This window comes from Oncorhynchus keta, chromosome 13 (assembly GCF_023373465.1).
Source record: "Oncorhynchus keta strain PuntledgeMale-10-30-2019 chromosome 13, Oket_V2, whole genome shotgun sequence".
Taxonomy (NCBI): domain Eukaryota; kingdom Metazoa; phylum Chordata; class Actinopteri; order Salmoniformes; family Salmonidae; genus Oncorhynchus; species Oncorhynchus keta.
Window position 1 is genome coordinate 44,752,904 of NC_068433.1, and position 19,117 is coordinate 44,772,020.

The following is a 19,117-nucleotide window of genomic DNA, read 5'->3' on the forward strand; positions in this document are numbered from 1 at the left end:
TCCTGCTTGGGCCACATACAGCACATACTTATACTAAATGTTTGTGTTAACTGTTAGTTACTTTCATAATACTGTTTACTTGGTAATGTTAGTATTATGTTTCAAGTGTTCTCACAATCTAGAGCTGTTCAGAAAAAAGTTGATCTTTACAAATAAATATTGTTTTTATGTTTTACTTCCTTTACACACAAAAAGTTAATCCGGTTCAATAGAGGTTATATTTACATGTACAAAATTACAGTATAAAACGATACACGTCAAACAATGTCCTTATTACATTTATATTAAAAATAGTAAAAAAATATATTCAAGAATATTGATGGTTGGTTATTCAGTGCAGATACCCCTGAGGAAAAAACAACAGGAAGTAGGCAACAGGAATTGGATTGAAAGGGATGGGTGGATGGGGTAGTAGCATAGAAAATGATAGAGGCCTCTAGTAGCCAAAAGGCCGTGTTAGAATGGGCTGTGCTATTGAGGGCATCCACCATTTTAATGAAGTCAACTGGGTGGGACTTCCAACTTCGTTAACTGATTCCTCCTGGTGACCCAGTTGGAGTCATGTCCTACTGGGTCATTAGGAGGGATTAGCCAATTGTGAAGAAGAAAATTGACTTTAAAATGGAGATCAATGGCACTGCCCATGATATCACAGACGCTACAGTTGAAGTCGGAAGTTTACATACACCTTAGCCAAATACGTTTAAACTCAGTTTTTCACAATTCCTGACATTTAATCCTAGTAAAATATTCCCTGTCTTAGGTCAGTTAGGATCACCACTTTATTTGAAGAATGTGAAATGACATAATAATAGTAGAGAGAATGATTTATTTCAGCTTTCATTTCTTTCATCACATTCCCAGTGGGTCAGAAGTTTACATACACTTAATTAATATTTGGTAGCATTGCCTTTAAATTGTTGAACTTGATTAAAAATTTCAGGTAGCCTTCCACAAGCTTCCCACAATAAGTTGGGTGAATTTTGGCCCATTCCTCCTGACAGAGCTGGTGTAACTGAGTCAGTTTTATAGGCCTCCTTGTTCGCGCACGCTTTTTCAGTTCTGCCCACAAATGTTCTATAGTATTGAGGTCAGGGCTTTGTGATGGCCACTCCCATACCTAGACTTTTTTTTTTTTTTTTTTGCCACAACTTTGTAAGTATGCTTGGGGTCATTGTCCATTTGCAACCAAGCTTTAACTTTGGCTTGCAAGCCTCCCCCTTTCTCCTCCAAACATAACGATGGTCATTATGACCAAACAGTTCTATTTTTGTTTCATCAGACCAGAGGACTTTTCTCCAAAAAGTACGATCTTTGTCCCCATGTGCAGTTGCAAACCGTAGTCTGGCTTTTTTATGGCGGTTTTGGAGCAGTGGCTTCTTCCTTGCTGAGTGGCCTTTCAGGTTATGTCGATATAGGACTCGTTTTACTGTGGATATAGATACTTTTGTACCGGTTCCTCTAGCATCTTCACAAGGTCCTTTGCTGTTGTTCTGGGATTGATTTGCATTTTTCGCACCAAAGTACGTTCATCTTTAGGAGACAGAATGCATCACCTTCCTGAGATGTATGACAGCTGCGTGGTTCCATGGTGTTTATACTTGCATACTATTGTTTGTACAGATGAACATGGTACCTTCAGGCATTGGGAAATTGCTCCCAAGGATGAACCAGACTTTTATATCTGAAGTCTTGGCTGATTTCTTTTGATTTTGCCTGATGTCAAGCAAAGAGGCACTGAGTTTGAAGGTAGGCCTTGAAAAACATCCACAGGTACACCTCCAATTGACTCAAATTATGTCAATTAGCCTATCAGAAGCTTCTAAAGCCATGACATCATTTTCTGGAATTTTCCAAGCTGTTTAAAGGCACAGTCAACTTAGTGTACGTAAACTTCTGACATACTGGAATTGAGATACAGTGAATTTTAAGTGAAATAATCTGTCTGTAAAGAATTGTTGGGAAAATGACTTGTGTCATGCACAAAGTAGATGTCCCAACCAACTTGCCAAAACTATAGTTTGTTAACAAGAAATTTGTGGAGTGGTTGAAAAACAAGTTTTAATGACTCCAACATAAGTGTATGTAAACTTCCGACTTCAACTGTATTTGGCACAGATCGAAAGATGAGTCCTATATGTGACTATGGGTAGTTGAGTAGTGTTTGGAGTGTGAGTATGTGGGTCAAAAAGAAAGCTGATTTAGAGGTTTAGCATCAGAGGGTATGAAATGAGCATGTTGGCTACTATAGCTGTACCTGGGGTTATAGTTTCTGTGTGCGCGGGACAAGTTCATTGCTGGCTCCTTATTGGCCCCTGTCTCAGGCTCCGTTACTTCCGTGGGGCCAATCGCCTGTGTCGAATAGGTGTGACACCACATAATCTTCATACTGTCCGTCGATCAGCTTGGCTGCGTTGTTCCTGGCGAACCAGCAGTCCACGCTCTGACGTCCGCTGTAGATACGCCGGGTCTTCTGGACCACCGGCACTGAACGCCCTTTGACCTTCAGGATGGGTGACCGTGCAGACGTGCTATTGTCTCCTGTTGCCATGGCATTGCCAGGAAGCTCTGCGAGTCCCACTTCCTCATACAGAAACTGACCTGGAAGTAGAATCACAGAGGGTCAGAATGGAAAGGAACCACAGAGCTATAGGCAAACCAATGGTAATCCTCACTAGGGCCTAATTCCATGTCGGCTCAAGACCCCTTCTCCCACCGACCACTAGTAGTTTCTGATACCTACCCAGTAGTCCATGACAGTCATGTGACAGCCCTTTGCTGTTGGAGATGTAAAATCCCAGGTGGTTTCTCTGATAAGGAGCAGGGTTCTTGTACTGATGCACCAGTATGACGAAACTAATGGTTCCTCCTATGGTTACGGTCACGGTGGACTTTCCCACTATCGTCACCGCAAGCCCGCCACTCTCCACGGAGACTGTGGTGTCGCAGGGCAGGACCAGGCGGTCACGTCCATCCAGAATGACCTTCTTGGGGGTGACCTCGATGTAGGAACGTTTGGGTCGGTTCACCACGATGGTAATGGTGCTGAAGTATGTCCTGTGCTGTTTGTGGCTGCCCACTGGTGCCGGGGCGCCTATCAGCTTACCGTTTACTGTCACACCTAGACTCACATACACACACGCACGATCGCACACACAAATAGACCACACAAATCATATGAAAACACATAACCAAACATCAAACAAAGTTAGAATCTCTTGAGAGGACAGTCTTACCAGAGTGCTTGTGGTCAGATACCATTCTGAGAATGTGTCCTGGCTCTCCGTTGATGTTGAAACACACAGTCAGTTTACTGAGGGGGAACTCAACCACAAAGTGGGGATCGCCGTCCGCTGTGGCAAGGGGGTTGGTGTGAGAGAGACGGGATAGGGAGACACTGGTATTGAATATGAGGGAATATGAGGAGATAGTACATCTATGCATATGGATTCAAATATATGTGTATTGCAGTATTTGAAATGTATAACATTTTCAAATACACAGCCCAAACAAGTACTTTTATTTGAGTATCTGAATGATTTTTTGTAAAAATCAAATAGTCGACCAAATTGGATTTGAAAGTTTTTTTCAAATACCTGGGTTAAATGCATGGGAGTATTTGAGGATATGAATACTTGTTTGGAAATAGTAGTTGAAATACATTAAATAGTATTTGAACCCAGGTCTGATAAATACACTTTTCTGTATTCTGTATCTGTGGGTCTGAAGCACAAATGACTATACCGTATGTATAATCAGATATCACCAGATACCAGTGTAGGCTGTAAATTGTAGGCTGTTAGTTGTAGGCTGTAAATTGTAGGCAGTTAGTTGTAGGCAGTTAGCTGTTGGCTGTAAATTGTAGGCAGTTAGTTGTAGGCAGTTAGTTGAAGGCTGTAAATTGTAGGCAGTTAGTTGTAGGCTGTAAATTGTACGCAGTTAGTTGTAGGCAGTTAGCTGTTGGCTGTAAATTGTAGGCAGTTAGTTGTAGGCAGTTAGCTGTTGGCTGTAAATTGTAGGCAGTTAGTTGTAGGCAGTTAGTTGTAGGCAGTTAGTTGTAGGCTGTAAATTGTAGGCAGTTAGTTGTAGGCAGTTAGCTGTTGGCTATAAATTGTAGGCAGTTAGTTGTAGGCAGTTAGTTGAAGGCTGTAAATTGTAGGCAGTTAGTTGTAGGCTGTAAATTGTACGCAGTTAGTTGTAGGCAGTTAACTGTTGGCTGTAAATTGTAGGCAGTTAGTTGTAGGCTGTTAGTTGTAGGCAGTTAGTTGTAGGCAATTAGCTGTAGGCAGTTAGCTGTTGGCTGTTAGTTGTAGGCAGTTAGTTGTAGGCAATTAGCTGTAGGCAGTTAGTTGTAGGCAGTTAGTTGTAGGCTGTAAATTGTAGGCAGTTAGTTGTAGGCAGTTAGCTGTTGGCTATAAATTGTAGGCAGTTAGTTGTAGGCAGTTAGTTGAAGGCTGTAAATTGTAGGCAGTTAGTTGTAGGCTGTAAATTGTACGCAGTTAGTTGTAGGCAGTTAACTGTTGGCTGTAAATTGTAGGCAGTTAGTTGTAGGCAGTTAGCTGTTGGCTGTAAATTGTAGGCAGTTAGTTGTAGGCTGTTAGTTGTAGGCAGTTAGTTGTAGGCAATTAGCTGTAGGCAGTTAGCTGTTGGCTGTTAGTTGTAGGCAGTTAGTTGTAGGCAATTAGCTGTAGGCAGTTAGCTGTTGGCTGTTAGTTGTAGGCAGTTAGCTGTTGGCTGTTAGTTGTAGGCAGCTAGTTGTAGGCAGTTAGTTGTAGACAATTAGCTGTAAGCAGTTAGCTGTTGGCTGTTAGTTGTAGGCAGTTAGTTGTAGACAATTAGCTGTAGGCAGTTAGCTGTTAGTTGTTAGTTGTAGGCAATTAGCTGTAGGCAATTAGCTGTAGGCAGTTAGCTGTTGGCTGTTAGTTGTAGGCAATTAGCTGTAGGCAATTAGCTGTAGGCAGTTAGCTGTTGGCTGTTAGTTGTAGGCAGTTAGTTGTAGGCAGTTAGCTGTTGGCTGTTAGTTGTAGGCAGTTAGCTGTTGGCTGTTATTTGTAGGCAGTTAGCTGTAGGTTGTTAGTTGTTTCCTGCTTTGAATGGGCCTGTGAGACCTGAGCTAAGTGCAAATTCATGAGATGAGAGAGCAGCAGTAATGACAGGGTCATTGATGTCATCTCACGTGTCTTCTTCAGTCTACTGACCTCTCTCTCAGTCTCAGTGTGTGTGTGTGTGTGTGTGTGTGTGTGCACACACGTGTGTGTATTCCCGTGACTGTGTGTGTGTGTGTGTTTGTGAGTACTTCCCAGTACCAATCCCAGGCCCAGTGCAGATACTTCAATTAGCCCCTGTAAACATTCTGTAGTTCAGTTTCAGAGTAAATAGACATCTCCGACCCCTTGACTGTCTGTTATGATTGCTGTGTGTCTGACTGGGTTCCTAACTTAAAGTCGGCCCACACAGAGAGTAGAGAGAGTCTACTGTACCTTTCTCCAGTCCCCCTCCCTCTAACAGAGCCTCAGAACCACTAACCTGATGTTTTGGAGATGGTTACGGATTTTTGGGCTGGCCTCTTCAAAACTTTAGCTATAGACAAAACAGACTTTGATTTGTACAGGTCATATGTTTTCAATAGTCCAATACTTCCTCTCAGTTTCTATTTGTTGGCATTGGCATCCATAACAGGAAGCATTTGATCAAACGGATTAAGTCAGAAACAAAAGCCTCAAGCCTGCTAACCTGTTGTCTTGGTAACTGTGGAACTCTGTCCACCCGGCTGGTCTTTCTTCAAGTGCAGGCTCTGGGCTGTGTCTTCCTCCCCTTCCATCTCATCCGACAGCTCATTGGCTGAAACAGCCTTCTTATTTGTCTCTGTGGTTACAGGGGTGGGGGTGGGTGTATCCTCGGCCATGGTTCCATCGGCCAGCACCTGAGGTTTTTCCACCACCAGGGAGGTGAGGGGCGTGAGGAAGTGGTATGTCAGGGAGAGGTTAGTCGCCTGCTGGGTATGTCCCTCTCTCTCCCTGCTGGTCTGGCTCTTCAGCCTGGACCTCAGCCCCTCCTTCACACTCAGGAAACCCCATACACGCTCCACGAAATCATCCGCCACTGACCCTGTCGTGCCCACCCCTGTGTCCCCTGACCCCACCCCGGCCGCCGCCTCCTTCACGTGCCTCTCCGTCTCCACCTCCCTTTGCCGTAACGCCACGTCTGTCTCCAGGACGATGCTCTTGTCGCTGTTGCTGGCCGTGACCTGGACGTGCAGGGAGTCTGCACTTTGATTGGTCAATTTGCCGGCGATGACGATCTCTGAGCCGTTGAAATAGTTGGTGAAGAGGTGCTGGGTGACGTACTGGACCGAGTCCTCTGTGTAATTCACCCTGATGTCAGAGAGCAGTGGAGTGCCTATCTCATCATAAAACCTAGAGGAAGAGAGAGGGAGGGAGGGACATGGAGGGAGGGAGAGAGAGAGAGATATGGAAAAGTGAAAGAAGGAATAGAAGTAACATCCAATGTTATAATATGTGTTACCATGTTATAACATGTTGAGAATCTAGCGCCCAGTAGAGGTCTAGACCTCAGCTACTCCACTGTATCATGGACACAAGAATCAAGACATTGTGTGTGCTACTCTCTTATATGCTCTAGGGGCCTCAAATGACTGTGTGACTGTGTACACACACTCACCCCCCCAGAGATCCGGTTAGGGACAGTGATGTATTGAGGAGAGCATGCCTGCGTCCCAAATGTCACCCTGTGGTTCCTGGTCATAAGGAGTGCACTCTGTAGGGATTAGGGAATGGGGTGCCATTTTGGATACAACCAGCGTGTGTTTGTAATATGTTGGTTTTCCTGCCAGGCCTTGGACCGTACATAGCACAGTAAACCTCCTCACCTCTTTAACTGTGTGTTGACTCAGCTAGGTCTCTCCTCTGTTATTATCTCAGGATGCTATCAATTAACCCCTCAGACATACCCAGACTGCCCTTTCACAACACACAGTCACACACATTCCTCCCCTCACTCCTAAACTAACACTTCAGAAAAGTGTCCAGTAAGACTGTCGCCAAGTGTGTGTGAGTGTTTGGTTTGGTTTGAAAGATTGCAGTTTAAGAAGAGCCTTCTCTCAGTTCGTGTATTATTGGTTATTCTTTCACTCATTCCTATTCCTTTATCTCACCCCCTGACCTTCTCTAAACCATTTGACTATAATGGATTATAATGAATCAATTCTAACCACCCCTGCCTTCTCCTCTGTACTAGCTGTCTACTGAACCTCTCTCTCTCTCTCTCTCTCTCTCTCTCTCTCTCTCTCTCTCTCTCTCTCTCTCTCTCTCTCTCTCTCTCTCTCTCTCTCTCTCTCTCTCTCTCTCTCTCTCTCTCTCTCTCTCTCTCTCTCTCTCTCTCTCTCTCTCTCTCTCTCTCTCTCTCTCTCTCTCTCTCTCTCTCTCTCTCTCTCTCTCTCTCTCTCTCTCTCTCTCTCTCTCTCTCTCTCTCTCTCTCTCTCTCTCTCTCTCTCTCTCTCTCTCTCTCTCTCTCTCTCTCTCTCTCTCTCTCTCTCTCTCTCTCTCTCTCTCACCCCTCTCTCTCTCTCTCTCTCTCTCTCTCTCTCTCTCTCTCTCTCTCTCTCTCTCTCTCTCTCTCTCTCTCTCTCACCCCCTCACCCTTTGAGCATGGTGCTGGCATCTGAATCCTCATGTATCCTCCTCATCATCCCACAATTTTCCAGGGCCATGCGTTCCAGAAGCCTGTAGTCCACATCGTTCCCCATTCCAATGGTGAACACGCAGAACTTCTCCTTCACCGCCGCCCGCGCGTTGCTGAGGATGCTGGGAGACTGCAGCTCCCCCACCGTGGGCCGCCCGTCTGTCAGGAAGATGATGAGAGACACACTGTTGTGGTTGGCGTCCGGGTCGGCGTTCAGATAGCCGCTTAGCAATGAGGAGCCCGTCTGTATGCCACCATTGATGTCGGTGCCTGGTAGAGGAGAGATGGAGAGAGAGATTGATCTTGGGAAATAGTGGTTAGTAGTGATTCAAAAATGGGCGTTGAGTAAGAGAAAGAACTCCATAGGGGTGGCAGGAAATCTTGAGGTTCGAGCGCTGCTTCACACTAGCAGGACAAATATAATCACCCCTAAATCATTCTGATTAGTCCTATCAGTGAAAGAACTAATCTTCCTCTATCCCAGAATGCACTGCCGTGTCTCTATCTCTCTCACCTCCAGTGGGTTGGAGCATATAGATGAACTTCTTGGCGTCTCGGACGTTGAGAGGCGTGACGGGGACTAGGCGGTTGGGCTGCCACACCTTGATACGGTTGGAGAAGCTGACAAAGTTAAACCGGTCGCCTGGACGCAGGTCCCTCAGGATAGTGAACAGGGCATCCTTAGTCTGAGAGAGAGGGAGGGAGAGGGGCGAGAGAGAGAGAGAACATTTTTGTTTTGCTTTCATCAATAAATGAAATGACATCATTGTAATACCTTTGCCTTCGTGCAAAATCATTCTATTCAGTTGTGTTCACGCGAGAGAACCAAACAGGCCTGGAAAACTTTGCCACAACAGGAAGAGACACCTTGTCACACAAAAGGTTATTATAACACACATGGTCATGGTTTATGTTAGCACCAATACCGTGCTAATGACCTAGATGTAATGTTTTAGTCATGGTTTTTGTGAGCAGCATTGTTGTCATGCCAACTCTGTAATGGTTGGGTTAAACCTGACACTGCCATTGAAAGACCCAGCCCTTTGAAACAGCTGTGAGATTCCGTTCCTTAGTTCAGAAACGGTTTCTCTCACCCCCTCACACACACACACACACACACACACACACACATGCACGGAAACACACACACCACAACTATTTACCGTATCCATGCAACAGTTTGTTTCTCAACTGTACTGGGGTTTAGAAGTTGTGCAGAATGAAAAGCCTACCAAATGAATAGTGAATATGAAATCAGTAGTTGAGTGGGTGTGACAGAGTTAGATGGGTTACCAGATGCCTATAGACTGTAGGGGGCAAGAGTCAGAGCCATAGACAGACTGAGTGCTCTATTGTAGGGAGAGATCAAAGCCCACTTGTTCACTACAGAGTGGTCCACTGGGGGTGGAGGGAAAAGGGGAAGGGATCACCCCAGACGATGCTGTCATCTGGAGGGTTTAAATTATGCCAAAGACAATGACGCCTCTCCTCCATAGCATTCAATTCAATTCAATACAACTACAATAGTGAACTTTGAGCATGTTTCCAGTTTTTCAGAGTGTGCATGAATCAGTTTCTCTTTTCTGTTTTTGCCACTCTTAAGTCTTTGGGTTTCTGGATCTGCAGTGGAGCAGCTGCTCAGATGAAGTATCAGATGATACCAGAGGGATTATAACGCAATCTCCCAGAAGTAAGGATCTGATTTTGATATTACCAGACCAGTGTGGGAGTATTGCGCCAGAGACCGGAGAGGGGGCGGACTGGGGGTCGTATTCATCATCCGCTGCTACACTAATTCGGGATCTCTCAGGATCGTTAAGGCTTGATCACAGAGATGTGAAGGACCAAAGTAGAACTAATGTTGACTCCACCTGGAATTTATTAAAACCCACAGATTCCCCATAAGCTGTACAGTATATATGTGTGATCATTGTATACAGAAGGAAACCATGTTTAACAACAACAACAAAAAGGAGAAGGAGAGAAGAAGATATCTTGACCCTATCTAGTAAACAGTGGACAATGGTGTGATGAGAAGGGTTTGACCGTAACCGGCTACCTGTCTGATCTTGGTGCCCAGCATAGAGGCACTGGTGTCGATCACAAACACCACGTTCTTGGGCACCACCGGCAGATCCTTGGGGGCGAAGTAGTGCACAAAATGGCCGTTCAGAACCTGAGAGAGAACCAGAGAAATGTTAGACAGTTCTCAGTAGCCATGAGCAGTAAAACAGAGCCCACCAACACAGTGTCCACAGGGCTGCTGGACTGACGGTGTGGTTGTAGAGTGACCCGGGAGGGGTTGGATATGGTGCTGGAAAATGAATGTGTTGACGGTGGATGAAGGCTATGGGACCAGGATGTGTGAGAGTGTGTGTGAGAACCAGAGAGATGTGCATTTGTCCTGTTTGATCCCTGATTAATGCATGCAGTTTTCATGTATACTGTGAAGCGGAGCTAAATGGTTTAACATGTTTCTATCTACCATGTCTGGACAGGTCTGGTCATGGCATGACACATTTGCACTAATCGCGGGAGTGTTGGATGTGTGTGTGTGGGTGTGTGTGTGTTTTTGGTGTGTGAAATCTGACCTGTATGTCTCCTATCCCCAGCTCTCTCTCCACGTCATAGTGCACCACAAACTCTCCCAGCATGCCGCTGGTGGTGATCTTAGCCTGCTGAACGATGTTGGGGCTGAAGGTGATCCTACAGAACGTCTTATTTTGTTTGATCACCGTGGAAACAGGAAGAGCAGGCTTGGCTGGTGGGAGGGAAATAATAAGTGTGTGTGAGATAAAGCTGGGACGTGTGTGTGTGTGTGTGTGTGTGTGTGTGTGTGTGTGTGTGTGTGTGTGTGTGTGTGTGTGTGTGTGTGTGTGTGTGTGTAAAGCTGGGACGTGTGTGTGTGTGTGTGTGTGTGTGTGTGTGTGTGTGTGTGTGTGTGTGTGTGTGTGTGTGTGTGTGTGTGTGTGTGTGTGTGTGTGTGTGTGTGTGTGTGTGTGTGTGTGTGTGTGTGTGTGTGTGTGTGTGTGTGTGTGAGATAAAGCTGGGACGTGTGTGTGTGTGTGTGTGTGTATGTGTGTGTGTGTGTGTGTGTGTGTGTGTGTGTGTGTGTGTGTGTGTGTGTGTGTGTGTGTGTGTGTGTGTGTGTGTGTGTGTGTGTGTGTGTGTGTGTGTGTGTGTGTGTGTGCTAAAAACTAGAGATGCTCAACATTGCCCATAGGAAGGTTAAATAAATGAAGTTGGAATCTGAACATTTGAGCATTGACCAAGCATTTTCAGAGGTGCCAATATCGCTGCAGAACTATTTCTAATGTTAGATACAGTGCATTCGCTTAATATTCAGACCCATTGACATTTTCCACATTTTGTTATGCTACAGCATTATTCTAGCATTTATTTAAAACAATCCCCCCCCCATCAATCTACACACAATACCTCATAATGACAAAGCAAAAACAGTTTTTTAGACATTTTTGTAAAAAGCTGAAACATAATATTTACATAAGTATTCATACCCTTGACACAGTACTTTGTTGAAGCACCTTTGGAAGCAATTGTATTCTCGAGTCTTCTTGGGTATGACGCTACAAGCTTGGCACACCTGTATTTGGGAAGTTTCTCCCATTCTTCTCTGCAAAGCCTTTCAAGCTCTGTTAGGTTGGATGGGGATTGTTGCTGCACAGCTATTTTCAGGTCTCTCCAGAGATGTTTGATCGGGTTCAAGTCCGGGCTCTGGCTGGGCCACTCAAGGACAATCGGAGACTTGTCCCGAAGCCACTCCTGTGTTGTCTTGGCTGTGTGCTTAGGGTTGTTGTCCTGTTGGAAGGTGAACCTTTGCCCCAGTCTGAGGTCCTGAGCAGGTTTTCATTAAGGATCTCTCTGTACTTTGCTCCGTTCATCTTCCCTCGATCTTGACTAGTCACCCAATCCCCGCCGCTGAAAAACCTCTCACAGCATGATGCCTCCACCACCATGCTTCACCGTAGGGATGGTGCCAGGTTTCATTTAGACACTTTGCTTTCAGGCCTTTTGGCAAAGTCCAAGCGGGTTGTTATGTGCCTTTTCCTGAGGAGTGGCTTCCTTCTGTTCACTCTACCATAAAGGCCTGATTGGTGGAGTGCTGCAGAGATGGTTGTCCTTCTGGAAGATTCTCCCATCCCCACAGAGGAACTCCTGAGCTCTTCTTGGTTTTTGCTCTGACATGCACTGTCAACTGTGGGACCTTATATAGACAGGTGTGTGCCTTTCCAAATCATGTCCAATCAATTGAATTGACCATAGGCGGACTCCAATCAAGTTGTAGAAACATCTCAAGGACGATCAATGGAAACAGGATGTACCTGAGCTCAATTTCGAGTCTCATAGCAAAGGGTCTGAATACGTATGTAAATAAGGTATTTCTGTTTTTTATTTTCAATACATTTGTAAACGTTTCTAAAAACCTGTTTTTGCTTTGTCATGATGGGTTATTGTGTGTAACTTGAGGAGGAAAAATATTTGTTTAATCCATTTAAGAATGCTGTAATGTAACAACATGTGGAGAAAGTAAAAGGGTCTGAATACTTTCAGAATGCACACCTAGTATGGACAAAGCACAGACTCAACACATCCCACACTCAAACTGTACCAGGTGTCTTCGCTGAACTGGCACCACTGGCTACGGCCGTGTTGCTCTTGCCGTTGCGCAGTGGCAGCACCTCCAGGTGGGTGATGGTGGAGTGATCCACAATGGTGACGTCCACACTGAGACGGCTGACCAGCTGCAAGGGTCTCAGGCTGGTCACATGCTCATACCTCCCCAGCCTCCGCTGGAGCAGCTCCTCATAGGTCAGCATGAACATGGCCCGGTTACGACCTGGGATACTGGCCCCCATCCTGAACACCTCCACCTCTGGTTCGCTACTGATGGAGAAGAGAGGAGGAGAGAGGGGAGGAGGAGAGAGAGACGGGGGAGAGGAGAGGGGAGGAATGGAGGAAAAAATAAGAAGAATATAGAGGAAAGAAAAAGGGAGAGAAATAGTTGGGGAAGAGGAGGAGTAGGGAATGAGTCATTCCAAGTAGTGACATCGTCAGTGTGGAAGGGCAGTGACTGCCAGGAGCTCTCCTCACGAGACTCAGCCTCTGAACTAACCAAAAAACCTTTCCATTCCTCTACCTATCTATATCTCTCCCTCCTTCTTTATTTTCTCCCTCCTGTTCTCCTTTACTCTTTCTATCACTCTCCTCTCCCCTTCCCTCTCTGTGAAATTTGAATACCCTCTTTGTAAATCTGATTTCATTTTAAAAGTGTCATTTTATGGTCTGGCAAGTAGAAGCATGATGTAATTTATTTCTGTCAGAGACTGGTCACAGATTTATGTGACAATAATTCTTAATTTCCAGTCTCTTCATTTCAAGTCTCCATTCCGTCAAGATAGAACTGCCAAAGGGGGAGGAGTTGCAATCTACTGCAGAGATAACCTGCAAAGTTCTGTCATACTTTCCAGGTCTATACCCAAACAGTTTGAACTTCTAATTTTAAACATGAACCTCTCCAGAAATAAGTCTCTTACTGTTGCCGCCTGCTATCGACCCCCCTCCGCTCCCAGCTGTGCCCTGGACACCATTTGTAAATTGATCGCCAGCCCATCTAGCTTCAGTGTTCGTTCTGTTAGGTGACCTAAACTGGGATATGCTTAACACCCCGGCAGTCCTACAATCTACGCTAGATGCCCTCAATCTCACACAAATCATCAAGGAACCCACCAGGTACAACCCTAAATCCGTAAACATGGGCACCCTCATAGACATTATCCTGACCAACTTGCCTTCCACATACACCTCCGCTGTTGTCAATCAAGATCTCAGCGATCACTGCCTCATTGGCTGTATCCGCTATGGGTCCGCGGTCAAACGACGACCCCTCATCACTGTCAAACGCTCCCTAAAACACTTCTGCGAGCAGGCCTTTCTAATCAACCTGGCCTGGGTATCCTGGAAGGATATTGACCTCATCCTGTCAGTCGAGGATGCCTGGTCATTCTTTAAAAGTAATTTCCTCACCATCTTAGATAAGCATGCCCCGTTCAAAAAATGCAGAACTAAGAACAGATATAGCCCTTGGTTCACTCCAGTCCTGACGGACTGCAATAGTGGCGGACTGCAATAGCATCGAATAGTCCCAGCGATATGCAACTGTTCAGGGAAGTCAGGAACCAATACACACAGTCAGTCAGGAAAGCAAAGGCTAGCTTTTTCAAGCAGAAATTCGCATCCTGTAGCTCTAACTCCAAAATGTTTTGGGACACTGTAAAGTCCATGAAGAACAAGAGTACCTCATCCCAGCTGCCCACTGCACTGAGGCTAGGTAACACGGTCACCACTGATAAATCCATGATAATCTAAAGTTTCAATATGCATTTCTCAGCGGCTGGTCATGCCTTCCTCCTGGCTACTCCAACCACGGGCCTACAGCTGTGTTAATCTGCTAAATTGTAATTATTCGCTCCTATGGCCTATGTATTGACTACCTCCTCATGCCTTTTGCACACACTGTTTATAGACTTTCTTTTTTCTACTGTGCCATTGACTTGTTTATTGTGTTATTGGCTTGTTTATTGTTTACTCCATGTGTAACTCTGTGTTGTTGTCTGTGTCACACTGCTTTGCTTTATCTTGGCAGGGTCACAGTTGCAAATGAGAACTTGTTCTCAACTAGCTTACCTGGTTAAATAAAGGTGAAATAAATCAAAATAAATGATCCAGCCCTGCTACTCAACTCCAGGCAGGTCAGAAACACATGTTTTGTGGTCAGGCTGGTGTTTGAAGTCGCACTCCAGTCTCCTTTTCACCTCATTTAACACCTGGTTTACTTAAGAAAAGGCACAGAAGCCTTTCCTCTTTGGTTCTCCATTGCTCCTCTATTGTTCCCAAAAACAAGGTGGAGGCCGATGACATCAGACGGCACCATCAGACCAACTCATTTAATGGCCTTATTCCATTAAGTTTAAATATATATAAATATAAAAATAAATAAATAAATATAAGCCATTTAGCAGACGCTTTTATCATTTAAGTCATGGCCATTCTATTCCATCAAACCCACTACCCTGGCGTTACAAGCGCCATGCTCTACAACTGTGTCTAAAACCACAAGTTTACACTTGTGTCTAAAAACAACAACCCTAAGTGTGTGTAGATTACTGTATTTATATGTGGGATATTGTTTTTTAACAGGAACAGTTCAATAAAATAGTTTTTTAGATGGGATATAAACCTGTTTCTACTGGCAGAGTAGTAGCAAGTGACTCTAGAGGACTCTAGAGGTTGTACTGGCAGTCAAGGTTAGACACTGGTGACTGGCCATACACACACACAAGAACACATTCTAACACACACACACACACACACACACACACACACACACACACACACACACACACACACACACACACACACACACACACACACACACACACACACACACACACACACACACACACACACACACACACACACACACACACACACACACTTTACCTCTGTTCACCTGCCTCCTTGTTCTTGGGTTTGGCCTCACCGCCCTTCCCCTGTTTGACCTTCTTCTCCTTGGGCCTGAACTCACTGGGGTAGACACGCCCCCCAATTATCCTGTGTTCAGGGTAGAGGTCAGAGGTCAGGGGTTAAGAGTGGAGGTGATGATAAGCATCACCAGAGTAAGTATACCATCCATGGCAAAACTCTGTCAAAGAATCACTGGAAAAACCCTCAGTTCATTGTGGTAGGCATATATTACTGTGATACATAAAAGTATACAGGCAAACATATCAAAGACATATGTTGCAATTCACAGGCTTCTTCAGAGGCTTCTGGACTTGTCTCTCATAGTCCAGTGAACAATCTAGTAAATGTAGATGAATGAAGGCTTGTGACCACAACACAGTAAATGACCTCTGAACTATTGAACAGTCACAGGCCCCACACTAACCTCTCCCATAGCAACAGAGCCCTCATAAACCCACACAATGATTGACTGGCCACAATGACATGCCATGGGAAGAGGGAGAAAATGGCAAAGAGGAGTAGTCACACAACAATAAACTGAGAAAATAAACAAGACATCAAAATAAATTGAGAGGGAAAAGATCCATTGTAGTTCACTTCCAACCAGTGTACACAGTCTGAACAACATTAGACTCAGAATGACATGATCTATTACCCAGAAGCATCTATCTAGGCTACAATAAAACTACCAATGCGCAATTACGCATCTGTTGCGTTTTTGGCGCTTACATGGTAAAGTTCGAGACATAGGCGTTCTTGGGAATCAGGAACTGGAAGACGCCCTCGGCGGCGGCGGAGTGCCGGTTGAGCATGGTGCACGACACCGCGGTGAAGGCGTATCGGGAGATAATGGTGGTCTTCACCGACAGCTCCTGGATATGCGGTTTGGTCTCCTACACGGTTGGACATCAATCAACATGTTAGGTTCACGTGTATTGCTTATACTTTAGGTTTGATTGGTTTGTAATACATTTGGTTCATTTAAATCTGTCAGTGATTGATGGTTTTCAAGTCTCATCGATGGGACAGCACAGCACTGCTTTCACGCACACACACATGCTGCGCTTTGGCCACTGTTCTATTCCGTTCATTTCCAGTGGAAATCGTTCCAAACTCCTTATCACCACGTTGGCGGGATATTTAAAAATATTTTGGAATGTATTTCTGGATAGATGTCCAGCGATTTCCACGTATCTGGCGTACAGCCCAGTGCGCTTGGCAGGTCTTTGCGTGTCACACCCGAGATGAGTTTTCGAGGATGATTAACTGCAGAGCTGAACTACCCATCCCTCTACTCTGCTTTCACGAAATACTTTTTCTGACATATTCTTCAATTGTTATCAATGAACAACAGTATGCAGATCTCTTTGAGAATGAATGTGGTTGATATTTAGTCTACAGTAGCCTAGGCTACACCAAATGACGCACAAGAGCGCAAAAGATGCATACGGGAAGACATGTCAAGACGTTCAACTTTGTAATCTTTACCTTAATAAGCATGGATTTCACCTGGCGAGGCACTCTACGGGGAGACTGAGATGGGAAACCAAATCGATTTGTTAAATAGTGCTCTAACGAAGCGCTCAAAATATATATCAATGTTGCTAAATGAAATAGTTCAGAGTTGAAATGACACTCACAATATCCAAATCAAAGTCGGTCAAGTCGGGAGAAAGATCCTCCTCAATGTTAATATCCTCAAACTGTCCAAAAACATACGGATTGTAACACATCAGTAAAGTCAAAAACAGCATGTTGACGTCCATATCCATTTACAGTAATAACGAATATGATCGCATTTTTCCAGGGTGCAGCGCACTGAGTCTGCGGGTCGTTCGGATCAGAGTGACCCAATTTGTGAGACGATGGATGACTGAGGACACTTGACTCGCAGCGGCACGCCCACCAGCAGGGAGATGCAGTCTTCCCCCTCGACTGGATTAGTCGCGTCGGGGGCTAGGGGAAAAGCGCCTGACCCGGGTCACACACACACAGGCACACAGCTATTACAATGTGCACGCCACTCCAAAGGCCATCAATTGCCTCTATAGTCTTCGTTCACTACTCGCCTTGAAGTTGACCCCACTTCCACCACAACAAATCACTTCAAGGTCAGTGTGATTCATTTAGCCAAGTGTCACTGTCACGTTTGAACTCTCAAAACTGCATTTATAAATAAAAATTGTGTACACTTATGCAGTATGACACAAAGTCAGAATTATTTAAAGGCAACATTATTTAACCTTAAAAGGGCAAACTGTGGTAAATTTAGCAAAACCATCATCAACAGGTTTTTTATCCTTCTGAAATTTTAGGACTTTGTCACGCAACTATTTATAGACAAAAACAATATTTAGTATGATTTCGATGTTAATATGAAGGAATGGAGAAATGTATACTAGTGGTGGGGCTAAGCTGAACATGTAAACTCAATTGGGCACTTTGTGATAGAAGCACCACATTTGGCACAGAGGAAAAACGTTTTTTTATTTTTAAATTGAACCTTTATTTAACTAGGCATGTCAGTTGAGAACAAATTCTTATTTTCAATGACGGCCTACCGGGGAACCAAATTCTTATTTTCAATGACGGCCTACCGGGGAACCAAATTCTTATTTTCAATGACGGCATACCGGGGAACAGTGGCTTAACTGCCTTGTTCAGGGGCAGAAAGACAGATTTTTACCTTGTCAGCTCAGGGATTCGGTCGAGCAACCTTTCGGTTACTGGCCCAAGGCTCTAACCACTAGTGTACCCTGGGAAGATATAGATATGGAGGCGCCCCAGATTTAGCCCCTGGGGACATGGCAGACACTAAAATAAAAAGATAACTCCAAAATCTGGTGCCAGAACGACTCAGAGATGGCCTATAGGCCAATGCAGCAGTAGGCCCATCCTCAAATAAGTCAAATACATAGGTCTAAAGCTGACAAATAAAAACATAGCAGATATCCTGATTAAAATTCAGGTTGCAATCACATTAATTAATCTCTCTACTCCTTTTCTATATGTCTTGACTTGAGGTATTGCTAGTGAAGTGCAACGTTGTATCAACTCAGAAGGTTGGCGTGCTTAGGCGCTCACACTCCCTCAATGTTATTAGGACAGAGGGAAACAAATGGACAAAACTCCTAAATGACTCAGATTCAGATCACCTTTATTATCCCACCAGGGGGAAATTATTTTGGTCATGTGCTTAAAAAGACGGTACATAAAACATGAAAACACAGAAACTACACAATAGAATTCATCCAAAGTGCTATAGCCACACATTTAAAGTGAAAGTGCAATATGCTATATACTCGAGGGACTAACAGACTATCTATTATACGACCTAATGGCTGTTGGAATAAAAGAGTCCCCATATCTATCTGTTTTCATTCTCTTTCCCCTTGTCCGGCTGCTGCTGTGACTGAATTTTGAGTGAAGGGGATGAAGGGGATGAGTACTGTCCTGTAAAAAAAAATCAAGTTTTAGGAGGATGAGTTTTTGTTTCACACACGCATATCAAACCGAAGGACAGCACACTCTGCAGGACAGGTTTATAGAACATTTGTAAGATATGGCGGTTTACATTACAATGGTTCAGTTATTTATTTAACTAGGCATGTCAGTTAAGAACACATTTCTATTTACAAGGACGGCCTAACCCGGACGATACTGGGCCAATTGTGCCACTCCTATGGAACTCCCAATCACAGCTGGTTGTGATACAGCTTGGAATCAAACCAGGGTCTGTAGTGACACCTCTAGCACTGAGATGCAGTGCCTTAGATCACTGCGCCACTCGGGAGCCCTAAGCTATGAAATAAACCATTCTGTTTTGCACAAGTGTAGCAGGTTGTGAATTTTGCAGACAACATTCCACTCC

The 19,117-nt window shown here is 44.6% G+C and overlaps 1 protein-coding gene across 2 annotated transcripts; it reads right to left on the reverse strand.

Moving 5' to 3' along the window:
• Positions 1-157: 157 nt before the first annotated feature.
• On the reverse strand, positions 158-17,110 carry itih5 (inter-alpha-trypsin inhibitor heavy chain 5). Of its 2 annotated transcripts, none has more exons than XM_052460282.1 (14): positions 16,887-17,110; positions 16,735-16,779; positions 15,976-16,139; positions 15,223-15,333; positions 12,332-12,603; positions 10,293-10,462; positions 9,761-9,877; positions 8,216-8,387; positions 7,659-7,971; positions 5,734-6,416; positions 5,527-5,580; positions 3,237-3,353; positions 2,744-3,121; positions 158-2,601 (listed from the first exon to the last, which is right to left on the reverse strand). In XM_052460282.1, exons 1-14 carry the CDS (start codon positions 17,016-17,018, stop codon positions 2,321-2,323), a joined length of 3,009 nt encoding a protein of 1,002 aa, XP_052316242.1. In that variant the 5' UTR covers positions 17,019-17,110; the 3' UTR covers positions 158-2,320. The 2 variants fall into 2 exon arrangements, with proteins under 2 accessions (XP_052316242.1, XP_052316241.1); XM_052460281.1 differs by having other exon boundaries at positions 12,332-12,606.
• Between the last annotated feature and the right edge of the window lie 2,007 nt (positions 17,111-19,117).

Excerpts from the sequence above, each read along its gene's own strand:
- itih5 (XM_052460281.1), bottom strand. The coding sequence starts at position 17,018 with ATGGATATGGACGTCAACATGCTGTTTTTGACTTTACTGATGTGTTAC. Across the intron at positions 7,972-8,215 it reads TATGCTCCAACCCACTGGAG|GCACCGACATCAATGGTGGC; the intron begins GTGAGAGAGATA and ends CTCCTCTACCAG. Across the intron at positions 3,122-3,236 it reads ATCTGACCACAAGCACTCTG|GTGTGACAGTAAACGGTAAG; the intron begins GTAAGACTGTCC and ends ATGTGAGTCTAG.